Here is a 20,657-nt window from a genome sequence, read left to right on the forward strand (position 1 = left end):
TTTTCATCACTTGAAATAAAATAAACATACATTTAAATAAATATAAATAAATATTAAAAAACATTAAGACAACATTTATCATTTTCTTTTGGTTTAAATACAAAAATAACTGAAACTTAATAAACTAAAATTTAATGAAAACTATATAGACCTATTTTAAAAATATGACTAATAATTAAAATGACAAAACAACAAAATTACAAAAATGGATACTTAAAGATGCAGTAAGCAATTTCTGAGAAACACTTGTGATATTTGAAATCAACCCAAAGGAACACACCCATACCTTCATTGCTCCGCCCCCAAATTAGTGAACACGCAATGAGTGTGTTGAGCAAGTCTACAGCACTCCTCTCAGAAACTGAAGCCTCCGCGCCTCGAACGCCCCCCCGGTGCTTGGTCCCAGTATAGCTCCTAACCCCTGCCCCTCCATGTATTAGAATGGACGCGAGACACACTAAACAATTAAATTACACTTCAAATAATTGTTTCCTAAAGATGGTTTCTGTCATTTTAGGCAGTTTTTATCACAATGATTTCAAGTGTTCATTTTTTAAATAAGTTTAGTTTTAGTTAGTTATTTGATGCTATAAAAACGGGGGGTGTGATGTCATGATTGATAGCTGAGATTGACGGCTTCTCTGAGTGAATTTGTCACAGGTGCTAACTGACTTTTTTCTGGATTTTTGGGAGGAGATTGGAGCTTCAGTTTCTGCATTTCCATAACTGTTTATTACACACCATCATAATGAATTGTTCTACATCTGTGAGAGTGGTGTTGAGTGGTTGTCTCTTTGTCATAACTGAAGTGAAGCAAAATAATGCTTCTGTGAAACATAGCAAAACCAATGTTACTCACGTATGGAGTAGAAACAACGCAACCTCTGTGTCCATTTCCAGGCCTACTGCTGATTGGCTACAAAGCTGTTGTGGTGCTCGGTCTGATCGACTTCCAACAGTGTTTCTCAGAAATTGCTTACTGCACCTTTAACACTGGTGCAGCATGAGTCATCAATATTTTATAAAGAAAGAAAAAAAGCTTGTGTTTTTGAAAATGTTTTAGTCAACCTATATCAGGCCTATTTTTCAGCAGTACAGGAGTAAACTATAACTTTGATTGCCTTAAAGCTAACAGACATGCACTAAAAGCCACAAAACTCAGTTTTTTTTAAATAGTTTAAACAAAAATGTTTCTCCCCTGTAGGTCAGAATGCTTGTGTGGATCAGCCATGCAGTCTTCTGTGTCTTCCCCAGCCTGGAAACAAGCATCACTGTGTTTGTCCCGACGGAGTTTCCAGCACCATCCTACCCTCAGGAGAGCGTCAGTGCCAGTGTCCCAGTGGATACCAGCTCCACAATAATACATGCGTTAAGACAGGTCTGACAGAAACAAAAGTGTCAGATATCAAAAGCTCTAAATCATTAATCGGCTTGTTCACATTTTTATTAGGTGAGTTTGGTTTTATTGGTGTTTTTCTGTCTGCTGCCCATCAGAGCACACCTGCTTGCCAAACCAGCACCGCTGCGCTAATGGGAAGTGCATCAGCAGCATCTGGAAGTGTGACAGTGACAACGACTGTGGCGACATGAGCGATGAGCAGGAGTGCCGTGAGTGACAATGTCTCCTCTGTCTCATATAAAACAACACAAATGTATAAATGTTGAGTTTCATGTCTTTCTCTCTCTGCAGCCACCACTTCCTGTGACCCTGCGGTTCAGTTCCGCTGTGTGGCCTCAGGTTCCTGCATTCCACTGGCCTTCAAGTGCGACCACGAGGACGACTGTGGTGATAACAGTGACGAGGAGCATTGTGGTATGCATGTGTTTAGAGCTTGGTGATATATTCAATATTCAAGATATATCTAAGAGGATTTTGCTGTTGGTATAAAATGAAGTGGTATCTTGATATTTTATTGCACTATTTAATTGACCATTTAGTTACCTAAATGTTATGATATATTTTTTTATTGTGTCTCTGAATCAGTGTTGCTTTTGTTAACTAAAACTTAAAATAAAAAATATATATATTCAATTTTTATTAATACAAAATTATAAATGTTTCCTTGGCAACTAACTGAAATGAATATGTTTTTAGCTGAGGTACTAAAATTACTCGAACTGAAACTGAAAATTAAAGCTAAAGAGAAATATGATTCTAAACAATAAAACGACTAAAACATAAACTAAAATTAAAATGAAACCTGAAAATATAAAAACAAAAGCTAATTAATTTTTTTTTATATATGCTATAATACTATATAAATAATTATATTAATAATTCAACTTCAGTAGCAAAAACTGTGTTCATTAATTATTTGTGCCAAAAATCTGATTCAATCTGATGGAAGTCTATGTGGTGTATGCTCATGGAAAAAAATAGTAAATATCTTTTATTTTATTAACTCTTTCCCTGCCAGCGTTTTTGATCATTTTTACAACATTTTCATGGCCCCCAGAATATTTAGCTGAACATTTTAGTATGAATACCTTAACATGCAATATATCAAAATAAATAACAGAGCCTCTGCTTTTAAACAAAACAACTCATTTTATTCTAGCTTCTGGTATTCTTTTTTTGTTGTTAATAAATAATATCAATAATATATAATCTATTTGGCAACACTGGGTGTTCGTTTGATATGACTGTTCCATGGATAAAACAATTAAATCTCAAAACACATTTCCAGAACATTCAACATTTCCATTAATGTCTTGAATATCATTGCAATACAAAAAAAAACTTTTGAGCTATATTGTATATGTATGTTTTATCTTGTTCAGTTAAAATTACATGGATGCAGTGCTTATATTTTATCTGCTTTCTTTTTAGAGTCTCATCAGTGTGGCCCGGGAGAGTTCACCTGTGCAAGAGGCGTGTGTATTCGAGACGCATGGCGCTGTGATGGAGACAACGACTGCAGGGACTGGTCAGATGAAGCCAACTGTACTGGTGAGAGAGACTCATTTACACACGGTTGAAAAAAATATGCAGTGTAATATGTCACATCTACATCCTTAATGTCTCTTCTTTCTGTCTCATAAAGCGGGTCACCACACGTGTGAGAGCAGTAGTTTCCAGTGTCACACGGGTCACTGCATTCCTCAGCGCTGGGTGTGTGACGGAGATGACGACTGCCAGGACGGCTCAGACGAGGACCCTACCCAGTGTGGTCAGTCACAAACACTGCTGTGCTCGCCCTCATTTCATTGTGAACTGATTTTCTTTTTTTGTGAAAGAGAGTGAATTTCTGAACAGTAAATGTTCTGTCAAGCTCCAAAAATAGCAAAAGTGTCCATACAGCAAGCCATTGTATTCTGTAAAAAAGTAAAAAATAAATAAAAAAACCTTTAAAAAAACCTTTAAAAAAAGGTTTAGAATGTAATGACTTTAATTTGTTTAATTCTATTTAAAATTTCTTGAATTTTCACACTTATCAGTAGTATCTGTTTCTATAATCACGCAGCTCTCTCATGTATGATTCTGTGTCATTTGACATTGGTTTTGTTTGGCAGGGCGTGAAAAGTGCAGCGGCTTCTTGTGTGCTAACGGCACCTGCCTGCCCGCTAGTGCTCACTGCAATGGTGTGGAGGACTGTCCAGGGGGCGCTGATGAGCAGAACTGCGGTATGTGCTTCCTTATTTAAGTGCAATTTTTATTTATGTTGTGTTGTAATTGAAACTAGATAAAGGTAATAATAAGGGCTGTTCCTGCAGGCCCCCTTTGTGCACACTATATGGAGTTTGTGTGCAAAAACCGAGCGCAGTGTCTGTTCCAGTCTCTGGTGTGTGACGGTACCCGACACTGCGCTGATGGATCTGATGAGGACGCAACATACGCTGGCTGCCGTGAGTCCAACAATTTGCTAACTGAAACGTGACCGTTATAAACTGTTCACTTGAAGAGTTAGCCAAAAGTCCATTATGTGTTCTAACTATAATGAATTGCTATATATAATTAAATGTCAATATATATGCATTTAATTATGCTCCAAATGCAAATTCCATGTTCCTATTATTGCAGTTTAAAATAACTTTTTTCTATTTTAAAATGTAATTTATTCCTGTGATGGCAAAGCCATTACTCCAGTCTTCAGTGATTTCTGAAGGATCATGTGACATTCTAATGTGCTGATTTGGTGCTCAAGAAACGTTTCTTATTATTAATAATAATGTTTAAAATAGTTGTTCTGCTTAATATTTTTGTGGAAACTATGATGCTTTGGTGAATAGAAGATTCTTTGATGAATAGAAAGAAATTTGAAATATAATTCTTTATATATAAACAGTATAAAAAATCTTTTTAACAATGGCTCCAAATGTTTGAATGGTAGTATTATATAAGTTAATTATAAAAAAGTTATTAAATTCCTTAATAGTAATCAATCTATTCCCTTCTAAAGTTTTTTTTGCTGTCTTTTGCTTTTCATTGTCTGCGACAATGTATTGTCTTAATTCGTATTATCATAATTTATTCATAATATCTCAGCAAGAATAACACATACTTTCCATTAAATTTAATTAATCTGCATATCATGCAATTATGTAATTAGAATTTTTGAATCAATTGATTGTCTTAAACGTGGACCTTGGATAGAGCCCTGATGCAGTGTTTTGTAATTTATTTGTTCTCTGCTTTTCCACAGCAACTAACCCTGAATTTGAGAAAACGTGTGACGGCTACAACTTCCAGTGTTCCAATGGAATGTGTGTGACCCTCGAGTGGAAGTGTGATGGCATGGATGACTGTGGCGACTACTCGGACGAGGCCAACTGTGGTGAGCAATAATTACCCACGCTGATCATAAAGCCCAAAAAGGCAAATTCTAGGTTGAATTCCTATGGGTCACGCTGCACATTGACTTTATGCTGTTAGAATTTTAGCTATGGAAGGCTACATACTTACCAGTCAGAGAGTTGGATAATTCATTAGGTCTAATTCAGTCATACCTGGGACTAGTTTCAAACAGTACTGTTCACCTTGTTTCTGTGCTTGTTTTCTAATGAGTTTGTGTGATTCCTGTTTCAGCTTCCCCAACCGAGGAGCCGGGCTGCTCGCGTTACTTTCAGTACGAGTGTAAGAACGGCCGTTGTGTGCCCGCCTGGTGGAAGTGTGATGGGGAAAATGACTGTGGTGACTGGTCTGATGAATCTCAATGTTCAGGTGCATAATTCAGACATTTACATTTACTGTATATTCTGGCCTAGTCAGCGTCTATTAAACTTGTTTGTAAAGTGCCAACAAAAGACACTTGCTCAGTATATTAATTACAATGACTTATGTTGTGTCTGTGTTCAGGTGGTGGAGCTCCTCACACACCTGCGCCAGGTCCAGCTACCTGTGCTCCTAATCGTTTTCGCTGTGGTTCTGGCGCGTGTATTGCGGACACCTGGGTGTGCGACGGCTACGCTGATTGTCCTGATGGCAGCGATGAAGTGGGCTGTCCCACAGGTGCGTTCTCTGCTCTTTTCCTAGCCAATACCAGGGGTGTCAAACATATGGCCTGTCCAGTCTTACATCCAGTCCAGCTTGCAGGATTTTTATTTATTATTTATTTTTACCTGTTTTATAGAAAATATAAACAGTATTATTTATTTATTTATTTATTTATATATAAATGAGTGAATTTAAGTGTGGTGCCGTGGTTATTGTGGTGCCGTACAATAAGTCCATTCGTGAAATGTCCTCACTACTAAATATTCTACGGTCAACTGTTAGTGTTATTATAACAAAGTGGAAGCAATTGGGAACAACAGCAACTCTGTCACGAAGTGGTAGGCCACGTAAAATCACAGAGTGGGGTCTGCGCATGTTGAGGCACACAGTGTGCAGGAGTCGCCAACTTTCTGCAGTCAATAGCTACAGACCCCCAAACTTTGTGTGGCCTTCTGATTTTTCAGGGGTTATTATTATTATTGTTATTTTTTTCTATTTAAAATATTATTATTTTTATTTTCATAATAGTTTATTATATTGGTTTTATATATTCATATCTTTTTTTAGCTACTACCGATAATGTTTAGCTTGCATCAATAACATGTTTTAGCTTGCATCAGTAAATTAAGTTTAATGTTTTTTTTTTTCTTTTTTTAATGATGTCTGACATTCAGCAGTCATGTTCATACATGCAGTCCCAGAGCGCCACATTTAATTTTCCCAGAGCTTATGAAATTCACTTAATACTATATTAAGTGTTGTCACTCAATAATAATGACCCTAGCATTAGAAGATTTAAAGAAAATCTTAATAAATAAGTGAATTTCTTAGGGGGCTTTTAAAGGTTCCTTTGGTTTTGGAGGTCTCCTACAACAGGTTTGCATGCATCAAAGGTCAAAAAACTCTACATTTCTCATAATATACATTGCACATCACCACATTTTTCAATGATTCTCAAACGACTTGTCAGATGATTCAGTCTCTCTAAATCCCTCCTGTCCGTGAGCCTACTCTGTTCTGATTGGCCATATGACCCTGTCTGTTGTGATTTGGTCTATCGCTTACAGTGCTTTTTGGAAATGAAATGCCTATTACCATAAGTTAACTTCAGTTCTGGAGACTTCCTCAGTCATCATCAATTTTACACACTGTAAAAACAGTTACGTCGATTTTACTACATCGATCTGAGCGTGAGGCGGACAACGTAGAACATAGAACACGTAGGGCATTATGCAAATGTGTTACACTATGACATGTAGCCGTAACTGATTTATGTTGTTTCTGTCTTTTGCTTAGTCAAAGGCTCTGTGACTCCATTGGCAACTGTTCCCCCATCGGGCCGCTGCACTAAAGATCAGTTCCTGTGCCTGAAGCCTCCGACCTGTATTGCTGATTGGAAGCGCTGTGACGGACACCCTCACTGCCTGGATAGATCTGATGAGGCCAACTGTCGTAAGATTTGGACACACCTACTCACTCTTTATTACCGTTTTCCTCATTTTAGAATAGAAATAAAGTCATTAAAACTAAAATAACACAAACACTGTTACACTGCTTAGCCTATGTCTTCACACATAGGCTGCAACCATTTCTTTCTTAACTCTCCATTATATTTCAGCCACTCATGGTCCGTTGCTCTGTGTGAACGGTACTCTTTGTGCGGATGGCGAGGCCTGCGTGCTGAACAGTGAGAGGTGTGATGGCTTCATAGACTGTTCTGACCAAAGTGACGAGGATAACTGCACTGGTGAGACACTGATAGACGTTCATGATGTATCTGATGTTGAACTCTGACTGCATTGTACCACAGTAAGATGCATATTTACCATGTTTTTCCATTTCTTAGTGGATATGCTGGTGTACAAGATTCAAAATCTACAGTGGAGCGCCAACTTCTCTGGTGCTGTGACGCTCACCTGGTCAAGACCCAAAAATATGCCTACATCCTCCTGCTCTTTTGTCATCTACTTCAGGTATTCATTTAAATTTAGCTTTCATCTACACCTGTGTTTTTTAAGCTTTTCCAGGTGCTGGACCACTTCAACTGTGAACCAAAAATCACAGACCACATAACATTTATTTTTTGTTTAGGGATGTTCCAATTAAGTTTTTTGTGCCCCCGATCGGATCCAAGTCATCTGCCAATACCAAGTCTTTATCCAATACTTGTATTTTCTTAGTGCAATGCGTGCACTTCAAGTACATTAAAGTTATTAAAATCAATCAACAAACATAGGCATCAAATATGCTAAACAAGGACATGCTCCAAAGGATCATGGGTCCACATGGGTCAATAACAAATGTTGTATTTATTCTTTAGGCAGGTGGGTGTCCAGCAGTGGACGTCCATGGACACACACAGCAATAAGGGCAGTGCCATTTTAACCGTGTTGATGCCGGACACCACCTACCAAGTGAAGGTTCAGACTCAATGTCTCAGCAAACAGCACAGGACCAATGAAATTCTCACACTACGCACACCAGAAGGATGTAAGTCTACATTAGCAGCACAGTAAATCACTTATAGAACAAATCAAGTTTATATGGAAGGGATATGTTTTGTCTTCTGTTGCTTCATTGTGTCTAACAACTGTGTGTTTGTATGGCAGTGCCAGACCCTCCTCAGGGTCTGCAGCTGAGCTGTGGCAATGCTGAGGACGGGACCGTACTGTGTTCCTGGAACCCTCCTGATAAAACACATGGACTCATCAGAGAGTATATAGTGAGGAAAAAGCCTTCAGTTCTTTATAGCATTTATCAACACCTACTTGCATCTAACTGGCTGTGTGTTTTGTGCAGGTGGAGTACAGTGAAAAGGACAGCGCAGAGTGGTTTTCCCAGCGTAGCACCAGCACCCGCACCAGTGCAGAAGTTAAGAACTTACAGCCCAGCTCGCTCTACAGATTTCGGGTGTGACACTTGAGCACTTTCATGAACTTGTTTTATGTGAACTTTTGTGATCATCTAAGATCATCCAGATCACTTCATCTAACATGTTTTCATCTGTTGTTTCTCAGGTGGCTGCCGTCACAAGCAGAGGCGTGGGAAACTGGACAGAAATTAAATCCATACTTCCACAAAAAGGTAATGAAACTATGTAAAAACAACTGATCTTCACAGAAGAGTGCTGACTCCCCCTGCTGGACATTTCCGCTCAAGTGTTTTTATCTGATCCACCTTTTTCCTGAGCAAACAATGAGCGCATGATGGATTCCAATTTTAGTTTGAATGCTGTCCTGTTGCAGTTTCTATTGGAACCCATTGTTAAAACGGGGTAAAAAGAGCGACTAAAAATTTGAATCAGCGCAGGGTTGCAAGCTGTGCTGTTTACTGCCACAACAACAGCAATAAAATTAAGAAATAAACACGTAAGAAAGTAGGTGTTTTGAGCATCAGCAAATCTGTAAAGAATGTCCGTATTCGGTGCCATATGTCTTGCATTTTATGCCAAAGACTGACAAGAGAAAATGAGCATGGCTTGCAGCACTTAAAATACTCCCCATAAAAGTTATATGTGCGCACTCATCATTTTGAGGACAAAAACCCCCTGAACTTCACCCAAACGGGAGCCGTATGTAGGATATGAGCAGCCGTCTGTTTTCAATGTAGCTTCATGTCATCTACGCACTCATTAAACTTGGAAGGGTGAGGCACTGACAAGAGACACTATGTAATGGCACTATGGAGCCATGCGCTTTTTAAAATAATTTTCATAGGTTTAATTAACTAATTTGACTAAAAACACCGGAGACCGGAAAGTTAAAGGATAATTCCGCGAGACTTCCACCCGCGTTCAGGACAAAGGTGGATAAGATGAATTGAAAATGATTGTGTGTCATGTAAATGCCCGTTTCAGCATACAAACAGGTCAATATGTATCTGTAATTTAATATCACTGGAAAAGTCATGTGGTATCGTGAATAATGATGAGACAGGGCTTTCTCATAGGACAAGACCATACAGTCTCATAAATGATTATACGGCATTCAAAATAACCGATACTAACATTCAACTAAAAATAAAGGATTTTAACATATTTTCAGATTAACACTGAATTTTCAGCATCATTACTCCAGTCTTCAGCGTCACATGTTCCTTCAGAAATCATTCTAATATGCTGATTTGGTATTATTTACATTTCTTATTATTATCAATGTTGAAAAAAGTTGTGCTGCTTAACCTTGTACGGTCTTCGTTTGGGAATTACACTCAGGGTCTTTGGGGTCTCCACAGATCCCAGGCAACAAAATGTAATTTTGTAACAAAACAATTGTTTTTTTTTAGAACAAATGTAATTTAACTCTGTTTACTAATGAGTAATAAATGACTCAATATCTCACTCAATTTTTTCACTCAATATCTGTCCAGGTTTTAGAGTATTTATAAGATTTTTAAAAATGTATATATAAATAAATTAAAAAATATATTTTTAATGGATTTTACACACAAAATCAGTTTATGTAAAATTCACTTCATAAACTTTCATTTGTGGGGATAACATGGATAATTGGACCTGGTTTAGTGTAAGATCTTTGCCCATCTTTTGGAAAATACAGTTTTAAAATGTAAAAAAATTACTTTTACCAGTAAATGGCTGCAGAGCTCCACTATTTGCTATGTGCTATTTGACTGACTGAAAGACATCTTTTCATCTTTTAGCTGAAAGTATTTTTCAGTTGGATTCATATCTAAATGTTATGAAATCACAATTATAACAATTAAAATGTATTAATTTTGTCAAAGTTTAGCTTTTTTTTTGTACTGAAAATATTTTTTTCAATGATGTTACATTATGATTAGAATCAAACCTGAACAAGAGAAAAGAGAACAAGTCTTTAGAGTTTATCATTTATTTCAAACATATGAGTTTCTTATAATTCTACAAATTTAATCTACACTTCAGTTACTAACTGTAACAGAACAAAAATTAACTGAAATGAACAGTTATATTACATATTGAGTAAAAAATACACAACATGAACATCAAAATGCAATGAACTGAACAGCAATAACAAGCAATAACAAATGTATTCCTGTGTGTGAGTGAGCATGATCATTTTGCATTGTGGATGTTTTATGCATTGTTGGAAGTGTGCCACATGTTCTGTGTTGTTTCTGTTTTTGAGGATGTATTTTGTCCATTTTCTAAACCCTGAGTGTGACTCTTTTTGTCACACGAACATAAAAACAGATATCAATCCAATTATTTTTTTTTATTTGTAGATCTACAGAGTGTTGACAACCATACAAAGTCTCATGCCATTTGGACAAAGGGAACTTCTCTTTTTTTTTTGAGCAAACGTCCTTTGGGGTCAGAAAAGAGCCCGGAGACCCTAGAAGGGTTTGATTTTGTGGAAATCATGATACATTTTTTATAATGATTGAATAAAAGTATTGATATTAAATATAAATCTTTATATCATTATAAATGATCAATTTGAAGCATCCTTGCTGAATAGAAGAAAAAAAAAACATACTGAACCAAACTTTTAAACAGTGGCATATCTTTTAATATGGATTGGTGGTATGATCAAGTCTTATCCTACACAATATTTTCACATTGTATCTCTATATCTCAATGATATCGTCTGAGTAGACTGGTAACTATATATTACGATACATATATTTTGCTGGAAATGTTACCCCCAATATTTTATATATTGCATAAACATCTAGTGTCTATATTAATGTTTTGACAAAAAATGCTGTAGCGTCTCATGACTCTTTTAATAATGTGTCTTTCAGCTCTCTCTCCTCCTAATGTCGTGATCACCAGCATCAAAGAAGACTCAATGACTTTGTCCATCACCAATGATTATAAGGTCCAGGTTGGTCAGATTGTTTTTTCTCTGTGCAGGGTTTACGTTATGACCTCCTTTGGATGTAAATATAATATTGATATCTCTATTTCTCTCTCTCTGTTTGGTGAAGCACTATATTGTCGTGATTTCATGGGTATTTGATGAACATGTGAAGGAGAGCAGGAATTTCACTGTCTCAAGGACATTGAAAGGTAAAACATTTCACAGTCATCAAACATCCTGTCAGCATTTCTGGAAGAAGATACAATGCGTGTGCTGTTTTTTTGTATAGCCAATAACCTGACACCAGGGACAGTGTATGAGGTGGAGGTGTGGGCTCACACGGATGATGGAGACAGTCCTACTGCTCTGTCCCGTCAGCAGACCAAAGGCAAAAGACCTGCCGAGCCGTCACTAAAGGCCAGAGCGCTCAACCAGACCGCTGTAGATTGCAACTGGACTGGCCCTCAAGCTGAGGTGAGATTAACTCATAAACGCTCATAAAAGTGTCTGGTCACATTTATAGGTGAACTTTTAAGGCCGAAATCCAATTAAAAAGTTCACGCTGTAGATTTCGCTCATGTTCAAGGTGATCATATGAAAACTCAGACTATTGATTTGCTCACTTTTACAAAGATTTGCTTCACATTACAATACAAACGTTTTGCTTTATATTTAATTAAATAATGAAAATAAAAGAAAACTATAAATATTTTAAGATGTGAGATCAAGTCAAGTCAATCACTCATTGGTCCCACTTTATATAAAGTGTCTAACTAGTATGCACAAAGATTTAAATTTAAATTTGATATAATGTACTAATTGTGTACATATGTTTTACATTGTGCTTTTTTTAAGAAAAATACCTGCATGTAATTACATCTGTAATTACACTGTTGACCCTTCCCTTACCCGTCAAACCCACCCTTAATCCTAACCATACCACCAAACCTGTCCCCAATGTTACCCACATCCCACCTCAGTAATGGCAAAAGTGTTTTGCAATAGCAAATGAACACAATAAAAAAAACAATTTGGCACAAGTACATAGTAGTTAAAGATACCTATTATAAAGTGCGACTAAATATGAAGGTTCATTTATCGACAGTGAATTTTCACTGGGGAAGTCCAGTCATTTCAATTGAAATCCATGCGATCCTTAGGAATCCATTCACTTGAGAAATAAAGATTTCCTCAGATTTTGCATCGGGTTCAGTCGCGAAAAAATTCATAACATTGACCAACAGAAAGCTGCTTGGTTTGTAAGTGACTTCTGTGTGAGATTTTGCTTCATACATTGCTACACTATTGCCAATAGATAATGGACCTATTTTGCTGAAATTTTGCTAGTGTGACCTCACGTTAAGTTAAAAAATGTCTAGTGAGACACCGTGTTCTGTTTTTGTAGATGTATGGAGTGTTCTATGCCACCTCCTTCCTGGATCTGTACCACAGACCTCACAGAGCCAATACCAACTCCACCAGTCTGACTGTGATCGTTGACAGCGACGAGCAATACCTCTTCCTGGTTAGTATCCACCCTCTTGCTCCTCTCTTGGAGATCCATTTTGGCACTATGATGTCCAGATGAAGTGACTATGCGTGTGTTGTTTAGGTGAGGGTGATCTCTCCATACCTGGGTCCTCCATCAGACTATGCTGTAGTGAAGATGATCCCCAACGAGCGACTTCCACCTCGAAACCTGCACAAAGTGCGAGTGGATAAGACACAGGCCACTCTGAAGTGGCAGCCGCCATACGATTCTCCCAGCAGTCCTTTGGTATGACCACAAAGTCAATATAAAACATTTTCATAATTGAGTTATGTCAGTCGGGTTGTTTCAAGCATCTTTGTGTATATATATCAGACATATGCAGTGCACGTGAGGGATACGGTTCGTAAAACGGAGCGGGACTATAAGGTGAACACTCAGAACAACACGGTGGAGTACACGCTGAAGGGTCTGGAGCCTGGAGGACGCTACAGCATCACCATCAGGCTGCTCAACATGAGCAAAGAGGCCAGCTACACACTCAACACGGGTATAGTCATCTCTTTTCTTGCCTGAAACATTGTATTATAAAAATGGTCATGGGTGTCTGATGGTACACATAGAGTGATTGGCTTTGCTGGTTCAGACGACAAATACAGGACATGCATAACTGCTGAAATATTCTCACGGAAAACGTTTCACAGGTCATTCGGAGCACTCATATTACAGTGCATACAGCTGCAGGCACATTGGAAAACGTGTAACACTAAATATGTTAAATGTATTAATATTAGTTAATATTATGTAATTTATGGTATGAGAGGCAATCATATAATGTAGCACACAGTGAAGTACCTGCAACCCCGACAGCCCACGATGTAGCAGAGCCTCGAGTGCTTTATTGCTTTTATAACACAATTTCTACATTTATAAAAATTATTAAGGGCACAAATTTTCATTAAAACTATTTTTAACCAAATCCTCCTTTCCCTTCACTACACAACCGTAAAATGTTTAAAATTCGTAATTCGGTAAAATTCATTTGTTTGATCAAAATACAGTAAAAACCATATTTAATATGTTAGAATTTTCCTGTTTTCTGTTTCTGTAATTTATTCCTGCGACGGCAAAGCTGAAGTGTCACATGATCCTTCAGAAATCATTCTTATATGCTGAATTGGTGCTTAAGAATGATTTCTTATTATTACCAATGTTGAAAACAGTTGTGCTACTTAATATTTTTATTATTTTATGATCAGAAAGTTGGTAAAAAACATTTATTTTAAATATAAAACTTTTATAAACATATTTACTGACACTTTTGAGCAGTTTAATGCATCCTTGATAAATAAAGTATGAATTTCTTTTTTTTTTTAAACGCCACTGACCCAATCTTTTGAACGGCTGTGTATTTGTACTATAAGTAAAAAATGTGTCATTTCATGCTGTGTTTTGTATATGTCTTTGCTCTAATCCTATATTATCCATTCCACACAGTTCCTCTGCCTGCACCTGAGGCCCTCAAAATCTTAGAAGAACAGGATCATGTGTTCCTCTTCTGGAAGAGCCTTGCTGTGAAGGACCGCACCTTCAATGAAAGCAGGGTGAGAAACCACCTTTACACACCTTTAAAGTTGACATGAAATCCACATTGACCCTATTTACTCAATTGACCTATCGGTAAGCCCCGCCCCTCGAACACAGATGAGCCAATAGCAGTTGAGTATCAGTTGCACTGGGACCGGAACTACGACATCTTTAGGTTTCAGCGCCATAAAGAAACATTAGAAAATCCGAAGCTCTCATCGTTTTGATAGTGTTTATGCTACAAAAATGGTAAAACGATGTGCCTGGGGTACTGTAACACTGATTCCAGGTATCCTGAGAGGATTTTCTGGGTGTCATACTCTCATTAAGTTACAATTAAAGTTAGCGAGTCCCTGCTAACATACCAACCGAAATAACTAACGGTTCACGTCAGGTAACTATGTAACAGTGTAGGTCGAAAACACATAAACGAAGGTCTACATTTCAGTGCCTCTCCATATTAAACTGGTTAAATGTAAAAGAATCCAGGATGTTGTCATCTGCGTTCGTGACGAGCGTAACATGAGGATTCTCTCGTTTGCATTGAGATCTGTAAACCCTCGCTTCAAAATTAATCTCCCACCATATTTATTTTAAAATCTTTTATATATTTAAGTCCCGCTTGAATGCTTCTCGACGAGAGGTGGTCCTTTTGCTTCATATTGATGTTTAAATATTATAGCCTAATGTAATTTTTTTTATTTAATATCAAAGTTTGTCAGAAATTATTCTGGAGTTTTACCGATAGGTCAATTAACATTTCTGGTTTTATTGTGCCTGGTTTATTGGCGCACATTATCTCAAAGAAAAATCTTTGAAGCAACTTTCCTTTTTGGCTTTTTCTATTTCCTTTTGTTTCCCATGAGAAGTGGGTTCACTAATGATCGCTTGTCTCTTCAGGGCTATGAGGTGTATGTGCATGACAGTGTCACCAACTCCACAATGTGTCTGGGCAACACAACGGATACGTTCTTCAGGATCAACAGCCTGTCGGTGGGCCATAACTACACGTTCTCAGTGCGGGCGCGCTGCCTGCTCAACAACCAGCTGTGTGGAGAGGCGGCTGTGCTGTTATATGACGAACTGGCCAAAGCAGCAGGCATGAGCTTTTACACACTAAACATTTTTTCGCCTCTATCTCTGTGGCTCTTGTTTGGCCAGATGTTGATCCTGACACACATTTATCATCTTTCAGGGCCAAGTGATGCCGAATCTCAGTCGGGTAAATCTGAGGACATGGCAGCGGTTGTTGTTCCAGTGTTGTTCCTGCTGTTGGTGGGTGTGTGTGGAGGCCTGGTGGTGCTTTATCTCAGACACCGTCGGCTACAGCACAGCTTCACCGCCTTCGCTAACAGCCACTACAATTCTCGCCTGGGCTCTGCCATTTTCTCATCAGGAGATGAGCTGGGTAAGAACAGCTTGAGTCCTACCTTTCATGAAATCTGTATTTTGCTTCAGAGTTGTGTAATTTACTGTAGTTAACTTCACTTCAGTTTAGTTCAGTTAGCTTCAATGCAGTACACATCATTTTATTTCAGTTCAGTTCACTACACTCCATTTTAATTCAGTTCAGTTGTTTTTCAGTTTACTTGTGTTTAAATCAGTTCATTTGAATTCAGTTGACTTCAGTTGACTTCAGTTTAGTTTAGTTCACTTGTTTAGCTTAGATGACTTTGATTCTCTTCTTCATTTTAGTTTAGTTCACTATAATTCAGTTGACTTCAGTTTAGTTAACTTAATTTCAATTGAGTTTAGCTCAATTGTCTTCAGTTCCCTTCATTTTAGTTCAGTTTACTCAGTTGTGTTGTGTTCAGATTATTTAATTTCAAATAAGTTTAGCCTAATTTTTAAACCAGTTAAGTTAAATTCTGTTGATTCAATTCAATTTAAACTTCATTTAAGTTCACTTAGTTCCATTTTTAGGTCATTGCAGCCTTTTGTTCAGCTGAATTTAGTTTTGTTCACTTAAATTCAGTTTAGTTCAGTTGCATTTACTTGATTTCAATTCACCTCAGTTCAGGTCACATGAATAATGTTTAGTTCACTTCAGCTCACTTCATTAAAGGTGCACTGTGTAAATTTAGCGGTAAGATTGCAAATTGCAACCGCTCAGCCCTCCCTTTTGAAGATCATTGAGAAGCTACGGTGGCCGACACAGGACAAAGATGTTGTCTGAGACAGCAGAGAGTAGCTAGCGCGCTGTAGAGCATTTTGTCCGTTTAGGGCTACTGTAGAAACATGGCAGCGCAAAATGGCGGCTTCACTGAAAGGGGACCCGTGGTGTATGTAGAAAGAAATGTCTCATTCTAAGCTAATAAAAAAACATAATTCATTATGTAAGGTCTTTATACACCACTGAAAACATAGTTATGTATATTATATTGCATTTCTGTCAAAAGATCCTCATAAAGACTACACACTGCACCTTTAAGTACACAAAGTTTTCCACACTGTGAAACTTGGCTGAATTCAGGACAGTTGGTCACTTTAATTCAGTTTAGTTCAGTTGCGTTTACTTTTATTTCAATTCAGCTTAGTTCAGGTCACTTTCAGTTTAGTCCAGGTCACATGAATTATGTTCACTTCTGCTCCTTTTGTTAAGTACACAAACTTTTTCACACTATGAAAATTAGCTGCTAATGTTGTTTCATTGTTCCCTCTCTTCTGAAGGTGACGATGATGAAGACGCTCCTATGATCAGTGGCTTTTCAGATGACGTTCCTATGGTGATTGCATAGCTGGACAACTCTTTCTCTCCTCCTCCATTACGTCCCACTCCACTTCCTTATTATGTTCTCTTACGTGCCCATCCGGCACACCTTCAAGCTGCAGAGCTCCCTTCCTCTTGACCCCCCTCGTCACTTAAAAAAAACTATGGATTTGTGTTTCTGGACCCCGAGGAAGAAAAGAAAGCATGGAGCGAAAGAGATATTTTTAAATATAAGATGCACTTTTTTCGGATGCGCAATAACTTATTTTTTATATATAATATATGTGGGTATTGGACTTTGTAGGCATTAACTGAAGCAAACTGTGAAGGAGTTTGTCAGCTGGTCAGCAGACTTACTGAACAGGGAAAAGACCCTTATTGTACAAACTCTCACACGAGCATTACATTTGCTTTAAGCCAAAACAAGCACCTAGATATGGGTACATCAGTGCAAAAACTCACAAAAGAAAAAAACCCTAAAAAGCAAACCTCATATGTGTACAGATGAAAATGGACCAATGAATGCTGATAAAAAGGGAAGGCGGTACGTAGGCTCTTGACAGTAAATTGCACAGGATCCGATTTTTTTGTTGTTGTTACATACTGTATGCTCGATTTGTGTCACTTTATGTCAGTAGGCCTGCATTTGTCCACGGTACCTTGTTTACACTTTGTATCCATTTGTTAATGTCCTTGCTCAGCAATAGGTTTAATTCCCTCTGCTTTTTGAAAATGTGAAAATTGTAACCTACATTGGTTGTTTTATCAGCTATTTTCCGAAAAGACTGACCAAAATTAAGACGGTAAAGGTTATTTGAGTGTAGTTCACATTGAGTCACATACTCAGTCCATAAAAAATGCTTATGTTCACTGTCTGATTTTTTCCCTTTGATTTATCCTACGCGTTTTATCTAGCAAAGAATATTGTTGCATATCCTGTGTGCTGCCATGGTTTTAGTCCTTTAGTGTTCTCAGGGAACTGGGTTAATGTAGATGTACCAGCGATATATCAGTCACACTGCCACAGGCAGCGCAGTGTGTTTAATTCGGAGACTATTGTTCTGTACAGTAGTTCCATATTGCAGTGAAGCCTGTGCTGAGTGAACCAGAAGGCTTCATCTTTAGTCTCTTGTGCCAAGCTTAAGAAAAGCAGAGGGTAGAGCAGACGTCTTGCCTTCCCGAACAGTTGTGAAGAGGTACATTTGTTAAATCCATGTTTCATTTTAACTGAATTGCGGGTGTTGCTTAAAAGATTTGTTTGTGAATGTATTTTTTTCTTTTTTCTTTTTTGTATCTTGTATTGAGGTGACCAGAAAAAGGAAAATGGTTGTGGTCTACCCCCTACTTATTTGTGTTAAAGGATTTTTTTAAATGAGGTTTATGGCCAGTTTACATTCAAATGCTTGTGGTCATTTTTAATTGGCATTAAACAAAACTGTTCAGTTGGTAGATGCAGCTGTTTTTAGTGAAATAGTGTTTCTTTCAGTACCACATTGCCTTATTACAACACACTGAGTAAAGTATGTAGCAGTATGTCAATGTGATCACACATGCACACCCTCACAGATAATTGAAATGAGTAGAAAGATGAAAATTGTATAAAGATGGTAATAGTGTGATAGGAAATGTGTGTATCGACATATTGTGAATTACCACTGTATAATGTTTTAAAAGTTCCAGTGCAGCACTTGTGTGAATCCTGAGCCACCGTTTTTATTTTGTCTTGTTTGTATTCTTTACTCGCAACCATTTGTGACGATATTTGTCATGCCCAGTTTGGAACCCATTTTGTTTTTTGGTCAATAAGATGGAAACATTTTTACATAGCAGTGATGTTGGACACCGCCATGTTTAAATATTTCATCTTGCCTGCCTACTGAGGGTTTTAAAGATAAGAAACGTTTAAGTGGTACAGTATGAGATGTTTTATGAACCACTTATGCTGAAATAAATGTAGAAAACTGTTGAATCTGACTTCTCTTGCTTTGTGTAGTGGTGAGAATGAATATTGACTTGGTCTGGCAAGCTCAAGAAAAAAATGGTGGAATTGGAAGGTTATTTTACATGGTTATTAAAAAAAATATAACCTAAATAAAAGTGAATGTTGTATTCGGTTATTTAAAAATAACCTCCCTGCAACATTCTGGGAACGTTATTTTATGGTTGCAAAATAATAACCTAAAAAAAACATTAGGGAACGTTCTGTAAAAGTTATTTTCAGGTTCTTTAAAGATAACCTCCCTGCAACATTCTGGGAACGCTATTGCACAAGAAAAACTCTGCAACAGAGGAGACTGGTATTGTGGTGTTCCGTGCTGTAGTCACGGCCGAAATCTTTGGACATACCCTTTGAATAGGTCTATGAGTAGGTGTGTTTGACTTGAAGTGGCGCTGTGCTGACTGATTGGTATATGGCAAGCCATTTCAGCATTTAATGCCGCTCGCTCTACTAGTCATTTTTTAGTTTTAATTCCAGTTCCAAATATCCATCCTGCAATTTTGACTCGTAAAGATATCTAAAACGTGATTATGACAAGTCTATGTATTGACAAATATGTATTGAAGATATCTGCAACGTTATTTTGACTAGGTAAAATCTTCTATTGACTTCCATTTTAAGCTTGAAAGCTCCAGTCCCCATTCTTGTAGGTTCCATCGCCCTTGAAGTTCATGGGTTTTTGGCTAAATGCTTGAAAAGGTCTGTGGTGAACAAGCTCAAGATATTTTCATGTTTTATTCTACAATATAAAACACATCAGCAAATATCCTCTTGTGATTTTTAAAAAGCTTTTACTTGTCTTGTAAAACTTGCTAAGCTAAGTGGCTAAATGGGACTACAGAGGTTGTTGGGGACATTAAACGTCATCAACCGAACAAGTAAACCTCATCTACTCACTAGTCCGCTTTTATGGCCGCTCTTGCAAACCATTATACGGTAGCTCAAACTTTCAGGGATTTTTTACTTTTTTTTTAACAAAGACGGAAAGAGTTGTCGGAATCGTAGTGATGGTACCGTTGAAGTCATGCAACTGTGGTGTAGTTTGTTACATATGTTTCGTTTAAAGCCTATGATTAGGTTTTGACTTCTGTTCTGCTGATTGTATACTTCAAAATTCAGGATTATCACGATTAACAAAACGTGCAATAATCATAAGCTTTTGTTATCACAGACCTTATTTTCTTTAAAAATCCAAAAGCCAATGGAAAAACCCTATTGGGCTTTTGTTAAGGTTTTGTTAATTAACTTTTGTTTTGTTAAGCTTCCGGGTTGGCCTACAAAAACACGTCACCTCTGCAGCCCCACCCCTTTTCAGCGCTGTTGTGTTCAGTCTCCAGGTTTGTATTTCCACTTGCTTGACAAGCCAGATCCACATCAAGTTGTTGGGTCTGGGAACTCACCATTGGCTGACCATTTGGATCGCCAAAGTCACGTGATTTCAGCAGTTTGGCGGTTTGACACGCGAATCATGATTCGACTCACGCGTTATGATGCAGTGTTTTTGAACACTATTTAAGTCGATATTTAGTTATTTTTGTGTGCAAAAAAACTATTCTCGTCGCTTCATAACATTATTGTAGAACCACTGTAGTGAGATGGACTTTGTAACGACGTCTTTAGTACCTTTTATGGGT

General features: G+C 37.6%; 1 protein-coding gene across 2 annotated transcripts in view; it reads left to right on the forward strand.

Annotated features, from left to right (window-relative positions):
• sorl1 (sortilin-related receptor, L(DLR class) A repeats containing) overlaps positions 1 to 19,097 on the forward strand; it is a 71,672-nt gene extending 52,575 nt beyond the window's left edge. The window contains exons 22-48 of one of the 2 annotated variants that reach the window (XM_079823960.1): positions 1,205 to 1,378; positions 1,495 to 1,608; positions 1,691 to 1,813; positions 2,831 to 2,950; positions 3,045 to 3,170; positions 3,514 to 3,624; positions 3,715 to 3,846; positions 4,644 to 4,775; positions 5,027 to 5,161; positions 5,297 to 5,449; positions 6,731 to 6,886; positions 7,053 to 7,181; positions 7,281 to 7,407; positions 7,755 to 7,924; positions 8,044 to 8,156; positions 8,234 to 8,344; positions 8,452 to 8,518; positions 11,180 to 11,262; positions 11,366 to 11,447; positions 11,528 to 11,712; positions 12,644 to 12,763; positions 12,851 to 13,015; positions 13,103 to 13,277; positions 14,225 to 14,331; positions 15,215 to 15,413; positions 15,510 to 15,722; positions 16,985 to 19,097. In XM_079823960.1, the coding sequence (XP_079680086.1) occupies positions 1,205 to 1,378; positions 1,495 to 1,608; positions 1,691 to 1,813; positions 2,831 to 2,950; positions 3,045 to 3,170; positions 3,514 to 3,624; positions 3,715 to 3,846; positions 4,644 to 4,775; positions 5,027 to 5,161; positions 5,297 to 5,449; positions 6,731 to 6,886; positions 7,053 to 7,181; positions 7,281 to 7,407; positions 7,755 to 7,924; positions 8,044 to 8,156; positions 8,234 to 8,344; positions 8,452 to 8,518; positions 11,180 to 11,262; positions 11,366 to 11,447; positions 11,528 to 11,712; positions 12,644 to 12,763; positions 12,851 to 13,015; positions 13,103 to 13,277; positions 14,225 to 14,331; positions 15,215 to 15,413; positions 15,510 to 15,722; positions 16,985 to 17,052 (3,590 nt within the window). In that variant the 3' untranslated portion in view covers positions 17,053 to 19,097. Of the gene's footprint in view, positions 1 to 1,204; positions 1,379 to 1,494; positions 1,609 to 1,690; positions 1,814 to 2,830; positions 2,951 to 3,044; positions 3,171 to 3,513; positions 3,625 to 3,714; positions 3,847 to 4,643; positions 4,776 to 5,026; positions 5,162 to 5,296; positions 5,450 to 6,730; positions 6,887 to 7,052; positions 7,182 to 7,280; positions 7,408 to 7,754; positions 7,925 to 8,043; positions 8,157 to 8,233; positions 8,345 to 8,451; positions 8,519 to 10,657; positions 10,930 to 11,179; positions 11,263 to 11,365; positions 11,448 to 11,527; positions 11,713 to 12,643; positions 12,764 to 12,850; positions 13,016 to 13,102; positions 13,278 to 14,224; positions 14,332 to 15,214; positions 15,414 to 15,509; positions 15,723 to 16,984 lie in introns of those variants that run through there. The other variant, XM_079823961.1, reaches the window with a different exon arrangement.
• Positions 19,098 to 20,657: the final 1,560 nt, after the last annotated feature.

Source organism: Gobio gobio (assembly GCF_949357685.1).
Source record: "Gobio gobio genome assembly, chromosome: 8".
In the NCBI taxonomy this organism is placed as follows: Eukaryota; Metazoa; Chordata; class Actinopteri; order Cypriniformes; family Gobionidae; genus Gobio; species Gobio gobio.